The sequence below is a fragment of the Theropithecus gelada genome, chromosome 7b (assembly GCF_003255815.1).
Source record: "Theropithecus gelada isolate Dixy chromosome 7b, Tgel_1.0, whole genome shotgun sequence".
In the NCBI taxonomy this organism is placed as follows: Eukaryota; Metazoa; Chordata; class Mammalia; order Primates; family Cercopithecidae; genus Theropithecus; species Theropithecus gelada.
Genome location: NC_037675.1, coordinates 82,705,943 through 82,724,923, shown reverse-complemented (window position 1 = coordinate 82,724,923; position 18,981 = coordinate 82,705,943). Strand labels below are relative to the sequence as shown.

Sequence of the window (18,981 nt, the reverse complement as noted above, 5' to 3'; positions counted from 1 at the left end):
TCTTCGCTCTTTCCATTGGCCTTATGGGTCTGTTTTTATACCATTACCATGCTGTTTAGTTACTATAACTTTAAAGAATATTTTGAAGTTAAGGTAGTATGATACCTTCAGATGATTCTTTTTGCTCAGTATCACTTTGGATATTAGAGCTCCTTTGTGGATTCATACGAATTTTAGGATTGTTTTTTCTATTTTTGAGAAGAATGTCATTGGCGTTTTGATAGGAATTACATTGACTCTATAGATTACTTTGGGTAGTATGGTCATTTTAACAATGTTAGTTATTCTGATCCATAGGCATGGGATGTCTTTCGATTTTTTTGGTGTCCTCTTCAATTTCTTTAATCAATGGTTTGTAGTTTTCCTTGTAGAAGTCTTTCACCTCTTTGGTTACATTTATTCCTGGGATTAATTTTGTAGTTATTGTAAATAGGATTGCTTTATTTCTTTCTCAGCTAGTTCATTATTGGCGTGTAGAAACGCTACTGATTTTTGTATGTTGATTTTGTATCCTGCCAATTTGCCCAATTTATTAGTTCTCAGAGTTTTTCAGTGGAGTTTTAAAGTTTTTCTATATAAGATCATATCATCTGTAAAGAGGAACAATTTTTTTCCTCTTTTCAAATTTGGATGCTTTTTATGTCTTTCTCTTGCCTGATTACTCTGGCTAGGACTTCCAGTACTATGATGAATAGGAGTGGTGAAAGTGGGCATTTTTGTCTTGTTCCAGTTCTTACAGGAAAGGCTTTCTGCTTTTCTTCATTCTTAGCTGTGGGTTTGTCACATACGGCCTTTATTATGTTGAGAGCTGTTCATACTATGCCTTATTTATTGAGAGTTTTTATCATCAAGGAATGTTGAATTTTACCAAATGCTCTTTCTTTACCTATTGAGATGATTTTATGTTTTTTTCTTCATTCTGTGGATGTGATGTATCATCTTTGTTGATTTGCACATGTTGAACTGTCCTTGAATCCCTGGGCTTACTCTTACTTTATTATCTTTTTTTTTTTTTTTGTAAGAGACAGGGTCCCACTCTGTTGTTGCAATGGCACGATCATAGCTTACTACAGTTTCAAACTCCTGGGTCCAAGCAATCCTCCTGCCTCAGCCTCCAAAGTAGCTGAAACTACAGGCATGTGCCACCATGCCCAGGATGTTTTTGTATTTTATAGAGATGGGGGGGGGGGTCTCACTTTTTTAGTGTTTTTGGATTCAGTTTGCTAGTTTTTTGTTGAGAATCTTTGCATCTATGTTCATCAGGGATACTGGCCTGTAGTTTGTGTGTGTGTGTGTGTATGTGTGTGTGTGTGTTTTACAGTCTTCTTGTCCAGTTTGGTATCAGGGTAATGCTGGCCTTATAAAATGAGTTAGGAAGAATTCTCTACTCTTCAATTTTTTGTAATAGTTTGAGAAGAATTGATGTTAATTCTTCTTTATAAGTTTGGTCGAATTCAGTGTAAAGCCATCTGGCCCTGGGCTTTGTTAAGAGACTTGTTGCTGATTCAATTTCATTACTTGTTATTGGTCTATTCAGATTTTCTATTTCTTCCTTGTTCAATATTGGTAGGTTTTATGTGTGTCCAGGAATTTATCTATTTTCTCTAGGTTTTCCAGTTTGTTTACATATAGGTGTTCATAATAATCTCTGATGATCCTCTTTATTTGTGTGTTATTGGTTTTAACGTATCCTTTTTTGTTTCAGATTTTGTTTATTGGGGACTTCTTTCCCTTGGTTAATCTAGCTAAAGGTTTATCAATTTTCTTTATCTTTTCAAAAAGCCAGTTTTGTTTTGTTGATTCTTTGTTTTTGTTTATTTGTTTTATTTTTTGGTTCTATTTTGTTTAGCTATGCTCTAATCTTTTCTTATTTCTTTCTGTCACCCAATTTTGAGTTCGGTTTGTTCTTGTTTTTCTAGTTCCTTGAGATGCATTGTTAAGTTGTTTATTTGAAGTCTTCTAATTTTTTGATGTATATGTTTATTGTTTCCCCCTTAGCACTGCTTTTAGCCCATAGGTTTTAGCCCATAGTTGTGTTTCCATTTCAATTTGTTTCAACAAATGTTTTCACTTTTTTTTTTTTTTTTTTTTTTTTTTGAGACGGAGTCTCGCTCTGTCGCCCAGGCTGGAGTGCAGTGGCCGGATCTCAGCTCACTGCAAGCTCCGCCTCCCGGGTTCATGCCATTCTCCGGCCTCAGCCTCCCGAGTGGCTGGGACTACAGGCGCCCGCCACCTCGCCCGGCTAGTTTTTTGTATTTCTTAATAGAGACGGGGTTTCACTGTGTTAGCCAGGATGGTCTCGATCTCCTGACCTCGTGATCCGCCCGTCTCGGCCTCCCAAAGTGCTGGGATTACAGGCTTGAGCCACCGCGCCCGGCCCAAATGTTTTCACTTCTTAAATTTCTTATTGACCCCATGGTTGTTTAGGAGCATGTCTAATTTCCACGTATTTGCTTTGTTTCCAATGTTTCTCTTATTATTTATTTCTAGTTTCATTCCACTGTAGTCTGAGAAGATACTCGATATTATTTTAGTTTTCAAAAATGTGTTGAACTTATTTTTGTGGTCTAACATATGGCCTGTCCTGGAGAATGTTACATGTGCTGATGAGAATAATTTGTATTCTGAACTGTTAGATAAATGTTCTGTAAATATATGTTAGGTTCACTTGGTCTGAAGTGCAGTTTAAATCCACTTCTTTTTTCCTAACAACAAATTTGACACTGTAATGAGATGTGGCTATAGAAAGTCTCTTGCCTCCCTTGTGGTGCCTGCGTCCTAATGTCCAGGCTAATGTGTTTTAGATCATACATCTTTTTCTCTGGTCCCAGAGTCCTTTGGGGAAAGGCCTGGGTCTTTGTAATTCCTTGAGGTCTCTTTTATAGTGACCTGTAGCCCATCTTCTCATTGAAGTTGTGCTGACGTTCTTCTTTACATTACAGATCCATTTGTACCCACCTCACTGCCTCTGGGGTAGCTCTTCCTTCTATTCTCAAATTACTCAGGTTCTGGAAAAAAAGCCCCTCTTTGATGTGATACTAAGATAAGTTTTCCCAAAAAATGAGAGTTGATTTTTCATATTTGCTTCAAAGGAGAGAATGACTTCACAACTTTACATTGGGTCAAAGGGATGGAAACATGATAAAAAGTTCTGGAGACTGAGCTACTGGAAAAGAGCAGCTTTCTTCGATAGAACTTACTGCTGCTGAGCACATCTGCCATGAGACTCAAGAACAAATCACATCACCACTTTGTGATGCATCGGGAAACTCAAGACAAGTGTTGCAAACAGGGCTATCAACAAGATGTCAGCCCTTTCCAGTGGCAGTACCAAGGATGCTCATTGGTCTTTTCTTCTGTGAAATTGATAGTTGACTTTTCCTTAGGCTTGTGTGGAGTGCTATATGTATTAGTCTCCTAGGGCTGCCATAACAAAGTACCACAGACTAAGTGGCTTAAACACCAGATTTTTTTTTTTTTGAGACAAATTCTGGCTCTGTTGCCCAGGCTAGAGTGCAGGAGCATGATCTTGGTTCACTGCAACCTCTGCCTCGTGGACTCAAACCATCCTCCCATCTCAGCCTTCCATGTAGCTGGGGACTACAGGGATGTGCCACCATGCTCGGCTAATTTTTGTGCATTTTTTGTAGAGACAGGGTTTCACCATGTTACCCAGGAGGGTTTCACCATGTTACCCAGGCTGGTCTCGAACACCTGGGCCCAAGCCATCCTCCTACCTCAGGTTCCCAAAGTGCTAGGATTACAGAAATGTATTTTATCACAATTCTGTGCCTGGAAGTCTCCCGCTCCTTGGCTGGGAGACGGCCAGTTTTCTCCCTGTACCTTCATGTGGTCTCCCCTTTGTGGTGCCTGTATCCTAAAGTCCTCTTCTTGTAAAGACAGTCATATTGGATTAGGGCCCACCACAATGGCTTCATTTCATCTTAAATACCTCTGTATGATACAGTCACAGTTCTAAGGTACCAGGGCCAGGAATTCAACATGTATTGTGTGGGACACAATTCAGCCCACAATACTATGTAACTACAATTCAGAAGTTTCCTCCCAACCCTTCCCAAGATAACCAATTTGATACTGTAAGCCCAACCTATGTAGTATTTCTGGAGCCATTATATGCATTGCAACAAGCTATAGGAGCTAGATTTTGGATCCAACATTTATAGCTTACTTCCCACAGATGTAATAAGGAGGAAAGAGTTGTTTATGCTTATAATTAACTCTTAATAATAAGAGTTGTTTATGCTCAATCAGCCTTTTCACCTGCTTACCTACAGAATGACTAGGTGGTTCACCAAGGGGTTAGTTTATCCCACTGCTCTCATTGGCTTACACGCCAGTTCAAAAGTCAATACTACATTAGTTCGTAAAAGAAAAACTCCAAAGAAATGATATGAAAAATATCATTTAATCCCAATAATCAGCTGTGTGGATTAAACGATAATGTCTGTTGACTTGGTAAAGTTAAAATGCTTGAAAATATCTAGTAGTGAGTGGAGAATTGGGAATTTGCATGTGAGAATTGTGGGAAGACCTTTCTGGAGGGCATTCTTGGAGTCAGTGTCAGTTTAAATGTCATATTCTTTAACTGTTAGTTTATCCCAAGGAAATAATTAGACATGTGGCTGTGTGTACAGTACTGCAGTGTTTATATTAGCAAAAACAAAGCCCAGATATCTAACCAAATATCAAATAACGTATGTTACATACATACAGTGGAATACTACGCAGTCATGGAAAGTAGCCCAATTACATTGTTAATTGAAAAGGTAGCTTTGGGAGGCCGAGACGGGCGGATCACGAGGTCAGGAGATCAAGACCATCCTGGCTAACACGGTGAAACCCCTTCTCTACTAAAAATACAAGAAAAATTAGCCGGGCGAGGTGGCGGGCGCCTGTAGTCCCAGCTACTCGGGAGGCTGAGGCAGGAGAATGGCGTGAACCCGGGGGGGCGGAGCTTGCAGTGAGCCGAGATCGCGCCACTGCACTCCAGCCTGGGGCACAGAGCAAGACTCCGTCTCAAAAAAAAAAAAAGAAAAGGGAAAAGGTAGGTTACAGAATAGAATGTGTAATCATTTTGCTATATGGGCCTCTATTTAATTTTGCTATATTAGTGTGTGTGTATATGTATATTTCTAAATATCTAGGAAAAAGTTTGATAGAGTAGATCCCAAACTGCTAATAGTGGTTATCTAGAGGATATAGGACTTTTATTCCTTACTGCATTTATTTCTATATAATTTGAATTATTTAGAAGCATACATTACTGTAAAAATCAGAAAAAAAATAGAATGAAAATATTTCTATTTAGAAATAAAATTAAATATATTACTGGGACTATTTTTAAATTTCTTTTATGACAGATATGTTTAGAGGCTGGCCTATTTGCTCAGGGGCTAGGAGCTGGCTTGTTTGCTTTGGGGAGGGATAGTCTTTCAAATATTTCTGTCTTTTCGGTATGAAAGAGCCATGAGCTAGTGGTTAATTTCTCACCAGCATAATGCTAGTTCCTTATTCTTTACAGGACGTAGGTATAGTATAATGGAAAGCCGTAGTGTTCAGAGTTTGACAGACCAGGGTTAAACATCAGCTGTAACACTTCCCTGCTCTGTGATATTGGGCAAATCATTTAACCTCAGTAGCCTTTAGTTTCCTCAACTGTAGAATGGAAATAATAATAATGATGACAATATTGAACTGCAGTTTTGTTCTGAAGTTTAAGTGAGACCAGGTACATAAAATGCCTGGAATATGACAAGGAGTAGCTTTTATGAGTATAACAATATAATGTACTTTTCAGAATTCCTTATATTTTAAAGCTAAGACTTAGCGAATGGTAAGAAATTTTTTTAAAGTTGTGGAAAAACAGCTACATCTAACTAGAAAAAGTTTCATTTGATATCCTTGGCTAGTTTTCATAAATGCGGTTTCTTTTATTCTTTCAGTTCTCATTGACTGAAGGGTGGGCTAACCCGACATGCTTTGTGAAATGCTTGTGTCTATGGCATTTTGCTGCAGAACTGGAATCAGGAAGAAAAGCTTTCGTGAGAAGAGATGGGAGGGAGGGTAGGGTGGGAGAAGGGAGATGCTGCCAGGTTTACTTGTATGAGTTGCCTCCCCTCTCCTCCTCCCCAGGACTGATTTGTTTGTACAAATTGGTTGCCGTAAGCAACACATTATTAGTTTGATCCAGAATGTATCCCAGGAGACTTACTGCTTTCTCTTTTGCCAAATTATTGTCCTTTTCCCACAGAGGATGCTGGGATTGGGGGGCATTTTCCACTTCGGCATATTTCAATCCAGTTCTCCCCGTTTCCCTCAGTGTCTACTATTTGCAAGGCACTGTGTCATTTCACCACATTTAGAAAGCTACCCGTTGTGAGCTGTTAACCTTTATTTTCAACGGATGTGTTTTCTCCTAAACCCTCGGTACTGATATCTAAGGAAAGAAGATGATATTCCTGGAGGAAGCATGCCCTACCCTCCCTGGGATGTAGTCCCCACTTATAACAGGATGGCTCTCCTGCCTCACTGACATGGGCATTGCCACTTGACTTGTGTTGGGGCCAGTGGAAAGCAGGTGGAAGTGACATTTCCAGTGCAGATTTCTCTGTGCTTCCACCACCACTCTTTTTCCTCTGTCAAAACCACTCATTACTGCCTCACAGGTTGCCCCTCAGATCCTGGCTTGGACTCTGTTCTGGTGCTCTCTGGCTTCACTTGTCCCCATGCCCCACCTTCTAGACCATGGTTCATGTACCCAGGACTTCAGGATCCTCTACCTAGACAGCCCCTGACTCTCTTCTATGGCCTCTTCCAAGATCTGTGCACCTAAGTGTGGACCATGCTGCTCTTGTGTACCCCTAGACTTATGGGGACCGGGAATAGAGCTCAGATGTCTTGATCAGGAGGGCCCCACACAGCACACAGGGCCTTCACAGTGCAGGCTGGAGCAGTGCGGGGAGCAGGGAAAGGGAAGGGAGCAGACCCCAGGCCAGGGGCTACCTTGCCCTGCACTGTGACATTTCTGTGTGGAGCTCCAAAGAGTCAGAAATCAAAAGTCCATCATGGGATGGGCGCAGTCGCTCACTCCTGTAATCTCAGCACTTTGGGAAGCTGAGGTGGGTGGATCATTTGAGGTCAGGAGCTCAAGACCAGCCTGGCCAACATGGCGAAAGCCCATCTCTACTAAAAATACAAAAATTAGCTGGGCGTGGTTGTGGGTGCCTGCAATCCTAGCTACTCAGGAGGCTAAGGCAGGAGAATCACTTGAACCTGGGAGGCAGAGGTTGCAGTGAGCCGAGATTGTGCCATTGCACTGCAGTCTGGGCAACAAGAGTGAAACTCTGTCTCAAGAAAAAAAAAAAAAAACAACTCCATTATGGCTTTCTGGGTTGTTATGAACATAATATTGGTCAAGGAGTATAACACATACTTTAACAGTCTAGCGTGGTTTATACTTTTAAATGCTTAGACATGTATTATGTGAGCCAGCATCTCTACTCCTAGATCAGTACCTGTGAATGCCAGGGATGAGTCAGATGCTGTAGACAGGATCTGTTCTTTCAGCCTGAGCCCTGGAATCAAGATGAGGAACAGAGCTGCAGCTGACCCTTGATGGGTATAAATGGGAAAAATAAATCTTTGTAATGTTACGACATGAAGATTCTGAGATAATCTGTAACTGTGGCATAACTTAGTTTAGGGTTATGGTTTCCAAAAGGAAAAAGTAGCATTCATGGAAAACTTCACCTGTTTAAAATATAGTATTGGCAGAACTTTTGTTATAGTAGGTGAACTAGCACTATCTAGAAGAGTCTGGAAGGAATCCCAGGAGTTAATTGGAGCTCTGGGTGAGTGGGTATGTGCTCCATACACGCCCCCTTGCTCCCATTGTGCCTTCTCAATTGCTAGTGTTCAAATGCGCTTTGAGGCCCTTTTTCCAGCAGTGATGATTTAGGTTAGCAATACGTCAGTCTTGCCTTGCTTCCCTTGTGACCTCCCAGAAATAGGATTCGGGGCCAGACTTTTGGAAACAAAACAAAACAAAACAAAAACCTATAAAATGAGGAAATATAATGCAAGAAGCATAGCTGATCTTATTTTTAGTTTGCAAAATGTATCCCTTATCTATGAATTTGCAATTAAACATATCCACCAAACCCTCTCCCTTCTTGTGTCAACAAACACCGTCCTGGTGAATGCTTTTCAGGTCATATAAAGTAGAAGGGAGTTGCTGGAGCTGAGAGTGAGGTCTTTCTGACTTGGAACAAAAGTCATCTGGTGCTCACTGGAAGTGAAACTGTGAACTTGGACTGAGGATATCAGATACAGACATTTGTAATAGCAGTTATGATCATTATCTTGTATGTGAAAAGTACATCTGTTTTCAAAAAGCTTTCACATACATGATTTTATTCATCCTTTATTACAGCCTGTGAGGAAAGCAGAAAAATGCCCTTCCTTTTTACAGAGGATGAGACTAGGACTTATTAAGTTTCAATGATTTGCCCACTGTTCTACTGGTAGTAATATTGGTATTCAGAATATTAATATACCAATTATTAATATATTAACATGTATTATGTAAAATATTCCATTAGTGATTAATATGTTATATAATATTCTATATATTATATGTTGATATATATTAATAGTATATAGATTATTTATATAATGTCCTTGTCCAGGAGGCTAACTGCTGTAAAAGACCAAGATTTCAGTGACTCAGTATAGTTCATTTTTCATTCAAGCCACCGTTAGTGCGAGTTGGTGTCCTGTGCAGTGCTCCACAGTTCAGAAACCCAGGCTACTCTGTGTCCTCAGAGTCATCTAGGTGGTGGGTGGAACGTGGAAGTGCACAATCTATTGGCCAGAACTCAGGGCCTGGCCACAGCTTACTGCCAGCGGGGCTGGAAAATGTGGTCCAGCTCTGCGTCCTGAAAGAACACAAATATTCACAAGACATCTCTGTCCCAAAAGCTAAGGAAATCTTTAATGCTTGTCTCCCCTGATTTTAGGGGCCCTATTTAAGATCTATAGAGCCATTGTGTTTTTCTCCAGCTTTCAAGAGTGGAGTTTGATGAGTTTTGACACATGTACCCACCTGTGAAGTCATCACCATAATCAAGATAATGAACGTATCCACCAACCCCAATAGTTCCTCGTGTGCATTTATAATCACTTCCTCTCTCTCTGTCCCCCACCCCACCCCTAAGCACCCACTACTCTGCTTTCTGTCACTACAAATTAGTTTGCATTTGCAAGAATTTTGTGTACATGGAATCATACAGTAGGTTCTCTGATTTGCCTGGCTTCTTTTACTCAGCTTATTTTGAGAGTCATCTATATTGTTATGTGTACTAGTAATCAATTATTTTCTTTTGATGGGTAGTATTCCATCATAGTGTTACAGTGGAATGCTCTGTTTTTTTTTTTATTTTTTAAAAAATCAAATGCAACTTTTTAGTGTTTGAGGAGCAAGTAAGTCACTCCTTCTTGATACTTTACCTTACAGTCTGAAAAAGCTAAAAATTTAGCCTGGCCTTCTTTGGCTCGTACATGACCCTAGTCACAAGAAAAGGAAGATTAGATTGAACAGGAACTATGCTGTTCTTGTCTCTGAACTTTAAATTGGGTAGTCTGTTAAAAAAGTGCTGGCTACCTGATATCGACCTAGTACTGTACCTCAGGGCCTTGGGAATGTGAAAGAAATAAGATGGTTCTTCCCCACAGTGATGGTTGGAGATCTGCACTGTCTTTGCTGGTCGCTTACCGCTGAGCTGCCATCCACCTTGTGTGCCAGGTTAATCCCAGAGCAGTACTGTTCTGCCTGTGTCCCTCCTGCATTTACAAACCTTCAATGATTTCCCCTGCCTAAAACCTGACTTGTTTTTGAGATGGCATCTTGCTCTGTCATCCAGGCTGGAGTGCAGTGGCTCAATCTTGGCTCACTGCAAGCTCTGCCTCCTGAGTTCACACCATTCTTCTGCCTCAGCCTCCCGAGTAGCTGGGACTATAGACGCCCGCCACCATGCCTGGCTAATTTTTTTGTATTTTTGGTCGAGACTGGGTTTCACCGTGTTAGCCAGGATGGTCTTGATCTGACCTCGTGATCCTCCCACCTCGACCTCCCAAAGTGCTGGGATTACAGGCGTAAGCCTCCGCGCCAGGCCAAACCCTGACTTCTTTAGCCTGACATCCATAACTGCCTCTGGGGTTTAACCTTTCCTAGCCTCAGTTTGCCATCTATTACAATGGGGATGTTTTAGGGTAGCTGTGTTTATTAAATGAAATAAGACAAAGAACCTAGCTAGGTGCCTAGTAGATAATACATTTTCAAAAATTAAGGTTTCCTTTCCTTCTACCCTTTCTTTCCTCCTGCCCTTTCTTACTTCCCTCCACCTTTCCTGCCTGATTGGCCCACTTCCCTCTATCAAATGTCCTCTTTATCCAAACCAAACTCTTCTTTGCTCCCTACACACACTCATTGCTTTCCTCCTTTGGGCCTTTGTTTACAGTGTTCCTTTGCTGTGGAACCGAATGCTGCATTTCTGTCCAGGTTCAGCTCAATTGCCAGCACCTTCAGGAAGTTTTCCTTGATTCCTTATTATGCCTCCCATTAAGGATCGAAAAAACCAAAGTGTTTCTCTCACTCTTAATCTCAATACAGAATGTTTCACCTCTGGTCACCGAAATATGAGAGGATTGCTTCCTGCTAACAACCAGTTCTCCAGCAGACACCAGCGAAATGCTGTATAATTTAACTCAATTCTGACATTATCTACCGGGACATAGTGTCAGACCCTACAGGTTGAGAACTCAGTCCACAGACTATCTCCCACTTAAGATACCAGTTGCTTCAGCTATAAATCTGGGATTCTCATGACTCCCTCTTTAATTTGCTAGAGCAGCTCGCAGAACTCAGAGAAACACTGTACTTATATTTACTGGTTATTTATTTAAAGGATAACAGCCAGACAGAAGAGACACGCAGAGCAAGACATGTGGAAAGAGCGTCCACACCCTCTCTGACACTCACGTGTGTCCACCTACCTGGAAGCTCCCTGAACCCTGTCCTTTTGGTTTTCTGTGGAGGCTTTATTATATAGGCGTGATTGATTCCATCATTTGCCATTGATCGGGGATCAACACAACCTTCAGCTCCTCTCCCCTTCCTAGGTTGGGGAGGAGGCTGTAAGTTCCAATCCTTTAATCACATGGTTGGTTCCCCTGGCAACCAGCTCCTATCCTGACATTGTTCAAAAGTCCACCAAGGGTTGCCTCATTAGGACAAAAGATGCTCCTTTCACCCAAGAAATTCCAGGGAACTTAAGATGTCTGTGTCGGAGCAGTGTGAAGAAGAAGAGGCGAGAACGACCCCCGGACCGACCAAAGCCCGCGCGCGCTGCATCCCGCGTCCAGCACCTACGTCCCGCCGCCGTCGCCACCATGCCCAAGAGAAAGGCTGAAGGGGATGCTAAAGGAGATAAAGCCAAGGTGAAGGACGAACCACAGAGAAGATCCGCGAGGTTGTCTGCTAAACCTGCTCCTCCAAAGCCAGAGCCCAAGCCTAAAAAGGCCCCTGCAAAGAAGGGAGAGAAGGTACCCAAAGGGAAAAAGGGAAAAGCTGATGCTGGCAAGGAGGGGAATAACCCTGCAGAAAACGGAGATGCCAAAACAGACCAGGCACAGAAAGCTGAAGGTGCTGGAGATGCCAAGTGAAGTGTGTGCATTTTTGATAACTGTGTACTTCTGGTGACTGTACAGTTTGAAATACTATTTTTTATCAAGTTTTATAAAAATGCAGAATTTTGTTTTACTTTTTTTTTTTTTTTTTTAAAGCTATGTTGTTAGCACACAGAACACTTCATTGTTGTTTTTGGGGGAAGGGGCATATGTCACTAATAGAATGTCTCCAAAGCTGGATTGATGTGGGGAAAACACCTTTCTCTTCTAGTTTTGAGAGACTTCCTCTTGGTTCCCAGGAGGAGGGAGTCCCTGACTTTGACACACATGGCCACCTTGGCACAAAAGCCTTGTGGTATGGAAAAACAAATTTGTTTTTATGTTCTCTTCTCCCTTTCCATCTTTCAGCATAGACTTAACTCCCTTAAGCCCAGACATCTGTTGGGACCTGACCCGTAGTCATTGGTTACCAGTGTGTCAGGCCATCTGGACTTTCCAGTGATGCCACTGAGATGGCACTGGTCAAAACAGCATTGGTTCCATTTCTAGATTGTGGATCTTCAGATAAATTCTACCGTTTTCATTTCACTTCCTGAAAGTCAGGGTCGGCTTGTGAAAAGTTGTTAAACAACATGCTAAATGTGAAATGTCAACCCTCACTCTAAACTTTCCCTGTTCAGAGCATCAGATGAAGACTTTATTGGGTTTTATAGTGGCTTTCTGATTTTTGGTAGTCCATTGAAGAAGGGAGTTTGAAAGTTGTTGTATACTGTTAACGATTGTCTGCCCATGTCCTGCCTGAAATACCATGATTGTTTATGGAAAGTATCTTTAATAAAGCTGGATACAGTTTGGCTTGGAAAAAAAAAAAAAAAGATGTCTGTGTCAAGAATCGGGGTCAACAACCAAGTATTAGAACAGAAGATTCTCCTACCACCTGTATCTACAAGACATTTAGGAGTTCTGTCTTAGGAACCTGGGGTAGAAACCAAACATATTTTTCTTTTTCTTTTTATCTTCTTTTTTTAAATCTTATTTTCTTTTTTTATTTATGCTGGAGTCTCACCATATTGCCCAGACTGTTCCTGAACTCCTAGGCTCAAGTGATCCTCTCACCTCAGCCTCCCTAATAGCTGGGATTGCAGGCACATACCACTGTACCTAATTTATATTTCCTATTATATCATAATGTGACACCCCCATATACATAAAGCGACACCACAAAGTAAGACTGACTTCTTTGCTATCTCAGCAGCTGCACTATGTCAGTCACCACTTCCTGCATTCTCATGTTCATACTTTCTGTTGTCTTAGGCTTTTTCTCTTGCTGTTCCCTCTGTCTGGAAGGTCGTTCTTCAAGATCTTCGTACAGCTCACTCCCTCACTCCGTTCATGTCTCTGCTCAATTGTCACCTCCTCCTACAGGTCTTCCCCAACCATCCCATGAGTAAAATAGGGTCTCCTGTGCCCTCTTTCTTCTCTACCTCTTTGCTCTCCTTTGTCTTTCTCCATTGCAGTTAACCCCACTTGAAATGATTTGTCTGATTTGGATTGTCCTTTGTGCCCACATGAACTCAATGTGCACAGGGACTTTCTGTTGTCCTTGGCGTATCACCGGTGCCTGGCACATAATAGATGCTCAATAATTATCTGCTGAACAGGTGAATTTACTACCACATTACACTGTAATCTGTATCAGATGTGCCCGGAGGGTAAGAGCAATATCAATGTCTGATTCATTATTAGATCACTTCCCACATGTTACCCATAATAGTATACAGTAAATATTTGATTGAAACACAAAGGTCAATAGTGAAGAGCACATTTCCCAGGGTCCATGTGACTTGACTTCTGTTTTAATCCGAGGTTGCTGAGCACCCACCATTTGCCAGGCACTGCCAGACACTTTCGTATACATTGTCTTCTCTAAAGCTCACAGTGATTTTCACATCCTCGAATTTATTATTACAGTTAGAATCTTGGGACTAAGACTAAGAACCTTGGAAAAGTTCTGCAACTTCCCCAACAGCTACCTCCTTTCCTGTCACTGCTGTAGCTCCCACCCTCTTCTCTACCCATGGTCATCCTCATCCCTGCTCCTGCTGATCACTCATCTGAGGTTAAAGCCTCTCTGCCCAGCGTCTTTGGCTTTCATTCATTCACCCACTAATTCATTCACTCACTCAATCCTGAGCCATCTTGTATCCTTCAAATCCTTGTTGATGGTGAGGAGATAGTCCTACCTTTTCTACCTGTACATTGTGCTCCATATAATTCCTTAAAGTCGCCTGACTTCCCTTCTTCTCCTTGTGGCCCTAATTCCCTCAACTTTGGAAGGACTGGCATAGTCTCCTTTCCCCATGGTGACTTTCATGCCATGTTGAGCTGTCATCGTTCCACATTTTTCCACAGACCAGCAGGGTCCACTTCTACCACCCTCCATGCAGGTCATGTGCTTTACATTGCTGACTTTGGCCCTTCACTTAAGTATTTTCCAAATCCACCTTCCCCTTAGTGATATTTCTGGTACTCCTGAGTGATGGTATAGTGGAGTAAGCACTGGAGTAGAAGTCAGAAGAGCTCACTAGGAGTCCTCACTCTCCCACTTAGCAGCCATAACACCTGGGAAATCACCCGACCCCACTAAGCTTTAGTTTCTTCCTGGAATGTGGTAACAAGGATACCCGCCCTACCTAACCACTTCACAGAGCTTATTGAGGAATGAAATGAGGTATGCAGTGGTAAGTTAACTTACAAATTGTGACTGTTACATAGATGGCAGGTATAATTGGAATTACCCGTTTTCAGCAGCTTTTCTACGGCGTGCTGAATTTTGGATCTCATTTTCACCTGAAATGTCTTTCTTTGTAGTCCCCTGGCTTCACTTGCCTTCTGACTCAGCCTCAACACCAAGGGCAGTTTTTTCTTTAGTCCTTAGAATTAGCCTTAGAATTCTGTACATTCTGTACGAATAGCCTTAGAATTCTGATCATTGACCTTCCGCCGTACACCTTCGGTCATTTCTCAGTCCTGAGCAGCCCCTACCAGACGCTCAACCTTTGTGCTGCTGAGCTCTACAAAATACAAGAAGTCTTGCATTGTTTTTGTTACCTTTTCAGATGCCTCCTCTTAATATTGTGTGTATAGCTGTCTCTCTCTCTCTCCCCCCTTCCTAAATTCTCTCTCCTAAATATGCTCCATTAATTCTTACTCTTAAAATAATTTTTTTTGGTCGTGCTTTCACTCATTTTGGTATTTTTGAATGACTTTTCTTCAGTTGGGTTTCAAGTCCAAGTGTAGGTTTTGGCAGGACTGACTCCATAGTAAATCCAAGAATATTATTTATTAAACTTATAGAACCCATAGAGATACTCTGAAATCTGGGTCTTCTCTCAGCTTCCGTCTTTGTCTCTGCCTTCAGCCCTTTCCTCTGTCTCCCTTGTAGGTGCATGCCTTTTCCTGTGGCAGCGTATCTGACAGTCCAGCTGTGTCCCCAGAACCAAAAGAAAAACGATGACTCTTGAGAGGTGACACCCTGGATATTCTTACCCGGCAGCTTCCTTTATTGTTGAATGCATCTCTTCAGACCATCCCTGCACATTCCATTAGATGGAAATGACAGGAAGTGTTTGCGGTAGGGAAGGATATACTTGGTTGTTTTTGAAAGGGTCATGATTAAGATACATTGAGACTCCTTCTCTCTACCTTTTCTTCTTTCTTCTAGTTCTTTCTCATTTTTTTTTCTTTTCTTGCCATTACCACAGAGTTAATTCTCGAATAGTGTCTTTGAGACTGTCACTGGCCAGTCTTTATATAAAGAATGGGTCACCGTTTTTAGTGCCAACTCTTATGTTTAAAATTGGTAGGCCAGGTGTGGTGGTTCACGCCTGTGATTCCAGCATTTTGGGAGGCTGAAGCAGGCAGATCACTTGAGCCCAGGAGTTTGAGACCAGCCTGGGCAATATGGCAAAACCCTGTCTCTACCCAAAAAACAACAGTAATAACAACAAGAACATCAAAAAATTAGCCAGGCGTGGTGGTGTGTGGCTGTAGTCTACTTGGGAGGCTGAGGTGGGAGGATTGCTTGTGGGAGATGCAGGTTGTAGTGAGCTGAAATCACACCACTGCACTCCAGCCTGGGTGATGAGACTCTCGCTAAATAAATAAAATTGGTAGCAAGTCATTGGTCCAAAGAGCAGCCAGCTCCCTGTTATGGCACCCCAGACTATGATAGGACATTTCTCTTTCCTTGTCTTGCTGTTTTCCAGTCTTCTTTCTGCCCCATTTCTGCCTTAGACTTGCCAGTAGTTTTCTGCTTAGCTTCACTTGGAGAAGTAACAACAGCCAATGTGCTTCATACCCTACAAAAGGACATGTCTCTCTTTCTTTCCACGTGCCCAGAAAGGGCATTTTGGAGACAGTTGGCTAAGAGGAACTGGAAGTAGAAAGAGAGAAAGATATGAAGAGCTTGTGTGAGGCCTACAATTCTAGTTCTTTCAGGGGCTTGCTGTCACTGTTTTAGAAGTTCTAGAAGATTGGTCAAGGTTTCCTCTTAATGATTCAAGGCTGGATGATGAACCAAATATATTATCCACTTCCTTTGTGTTGTAAGTAAGCTCCATTGTATGTGATGGAACTTGAATTGTATCCTAATAGTAAATGAAGCAAAGGGAAAAAGTAGTTGAGGGAGACAAAATGAACAGTCTTTCCACAAATCTAATATTTCACTTCTTTATAGGTGCTTCTTGCACCTCACTTCTGGCAGAGCGGAGGTGGGTATTAGATCTGGCCAATTACCAGTGCCCTGGAGGTGGCCCAGTGACTTAGAGAAGGCTGGTTTAATGGAATCTTACCTGGCCATTCAGCATCAGAATCGCTTCTGGCCTTATTGCCATGCTTGAACCTGACATCCATTCTCATTGGGTTTGCTTAAGAGTAGGGCAAGCTGCAGGTGCTGTGTAGCATCTGCCTCAGGGATGAGCCTCTTGGCTTTAGAGCAGAAACCTTGGTAAGGGCATGTATTTAACCACCTGCCTCTACGAAGAAATAGAGGCGGTTTCCCAACAGGTATACAAATCTAAATGTTTTCCTTAGAAATCTGAATGCCACCTGCCATGACAAGCTGATCTCCCTTCTGCTTCTTAAATGGCACACTAACTTCCTGACACAAGTGAAAAGTATAACTATAGAACTGTTCAAAACTAGAAAAACATGTTGATACCAAGTAGCTTAATATAATGGAATATGAACTCGGTGTCACCAGGGATATGATGGGGTAACTTGCCAGTATCCCAAGTGAAGCTCAAGTTCTTGTACCATAGTGGCTGCCTCTCGTCTTGAAGGACTTGCTCTCTAGAGAGGAAGCTCATTCCATGTTCATGCAATGTTACGGTTAACAACTAGTCCTGTGGCAACAAACTGCCTGATTGGAATACTGGCTTCCCTACTTACTAGCCGTTTAAGTCAGTACTAAACACTTAACTTTTCCGAGCTTTGTTTTCTTCATCAGCAAAATTAGAGCCATAACAGTAACGATTTCATAGGGTTGTTGAAAAGATTGAAAGAAAAAAAAATGTATTTAAAGCTCTTAGAGTAGACTCCCTGACTGTCTGAGGATAGACTGCCATCATGAATGACATGGTAACTATCTGAACTAGAAAGTTCATGACCAACCGATGACTTCAGAGGAAACAAATGGTCATTGATGTCCTTCACTCCGGGAAGGCAACAGTACTGTACCTAAGACAGAAATTCGGGAAAAACTAGCCAAAATGTACAAGACCACACTGGATGTCATCTTTGTACCTGGATTCAGAACTCATTTTGGTGGTGGCAAGACAACTTTCTTTGGCATGATTTATGATTTCTTGGATTGTGCAAAGAAATATGAATCCAAACATGGCCTTGCAAGACATGGTCTGTATGAGAAGAGAAAGACCTCAAGAAAGCAACGAGAGGAACACAAGAACAGAATGAGGAAAGTCAGGGGGACTGCAAAGGCCAATGTTAGTGTCGCCAAAAAGAAATGAAATGTCTAGCAGTGAGCTGGAGACTGGATCACAGCTGAAGGGGTAAAGGCATTGCAATGATGTTATCTGTGGCCATTGTGGATTTTTCACAGGAAGGTTAATAAACTAAAAACTTTCATGTGGAAAAAAAAAGCTCTTAAAATAATGACCGATATAATAAATATGCTTAATGGATAGATGTCAGCTCTTCCAACAATTTATTATTATTATTGTAATTATTATAGTTATTATGACAATGTCTTGAATCCATAAAGAACAAATCTAACCTTTTTTTCATATGACAACTTCTTCCCTGTTTGAAAAGTGCTAAAGTCCTCAGTCCCACATAGTCTGCTTGTCAATTTAATTCTATGGAAATGGCAAAAAGTTGTAGATGACAGTAAGTTCAAGGCATTGAGGTAGGTTTAGTATACTCAAGTCCGTGTGGGGAACATACGGTAAGATATTTTTAATATCTGAGTAATGATGCCTTCTTCCCAGGAATTTCTATCCCCCAAAGAGAAGTTTTTAAAGAGTAGAAGTAAAATAAGTCTAAAAAGAAAATGGTTGGGTTTTTCTTTGCTGGCTCAAAGGTAATCCTTGCTTTATGATGCATAAAAAATTTTGCTTTTTTGTGTGTCATTTATGTGATAAAATCTTAGAGATTTTGAAATGCAAGTGTGACTTTTTTCAGAATCATCCCGAACGTACAAAGCAAGCTGGATATCCTCATTTGCTGATAGATGGTGTTGGGTGAATAACCTCATAACTTTCAGAGACCATGGACGATCTGGCCCGAAAAGTGCCCATCTGTGGCAGCGGCTCAGGGAGGCCCCCAGCCTCTGCAGACCTTCCTACTGCTTCCCAGCCATGATGCCCAGGAACTTCTCCAGGAATTTGGTTTTGGCAGGCCCAGGGGCTGGGAGAGAAATCCAAGTGCCTAGTCTGAGGGGGTTATAACCCCATAAATATGTTTATGGACCATTTTATTGCTGACTTCTGGCTTTAAAGGAGAATCCACTGTTTTGATTGAGAATAAAAATCAGTTTCTCTCAGACAGTCATGCAGGAGTTTGTTCCCTGGGAAGATGACAGACCAAATCTTCATTAAACTGTTGAGGAATGAGGGCGAGCAGGGCTTCCTCTGGCCCTTCCCACAGTGGTTGGCAGCAGTTAGGCTAGGATGTGTGGGCCCCTCAGAGCCTTTTGTTTGGTTTCTATGGCTCTAACCTCAATTAGCTGCTCTGCATGGAGAGGAGGGACAATGC

General features: G+C 41.7%; 2 protein-coding genes and 1 pseudogene across 3 annotated transcripts in view; all 3 read left to right on the top strand.

The window, feature by feature from the left end:
• The window catches only part of STON2 (stonin 2), a 177,136-nt gene that overhangs the window by 86,340 nt on the left and 71,815 nt on the right, over positions 1-18,981 (top strand). The gene's annotated exons all lie outside the window — the stretch shown is intronic.
• On the top strand, positions 11,371-12,576 carry LOC112628569 (non-histone chromosomal protein HMG-17). The gene has a single exon (XM_025391516.1). The coding sequence runs from the start codon at positions 11,470-11,472 to the stop codon at positions 11,740-11,742; it is 273 nt and encodes a 90-aa protein (XP_025247301.1). The 5' UTR covers positions 11,371-11,469; the 3' UTR covers positions 11,743-12,576.
• On the top strand, positions 17,335-17,850 carry LOC112628568 (annotated as a pseudogene). Its single transcript, XR_003120446.1, has one exon. The product of XR_003120446.1 is annotated as a 40S ribosomal protein S24 pseudogene (transcript).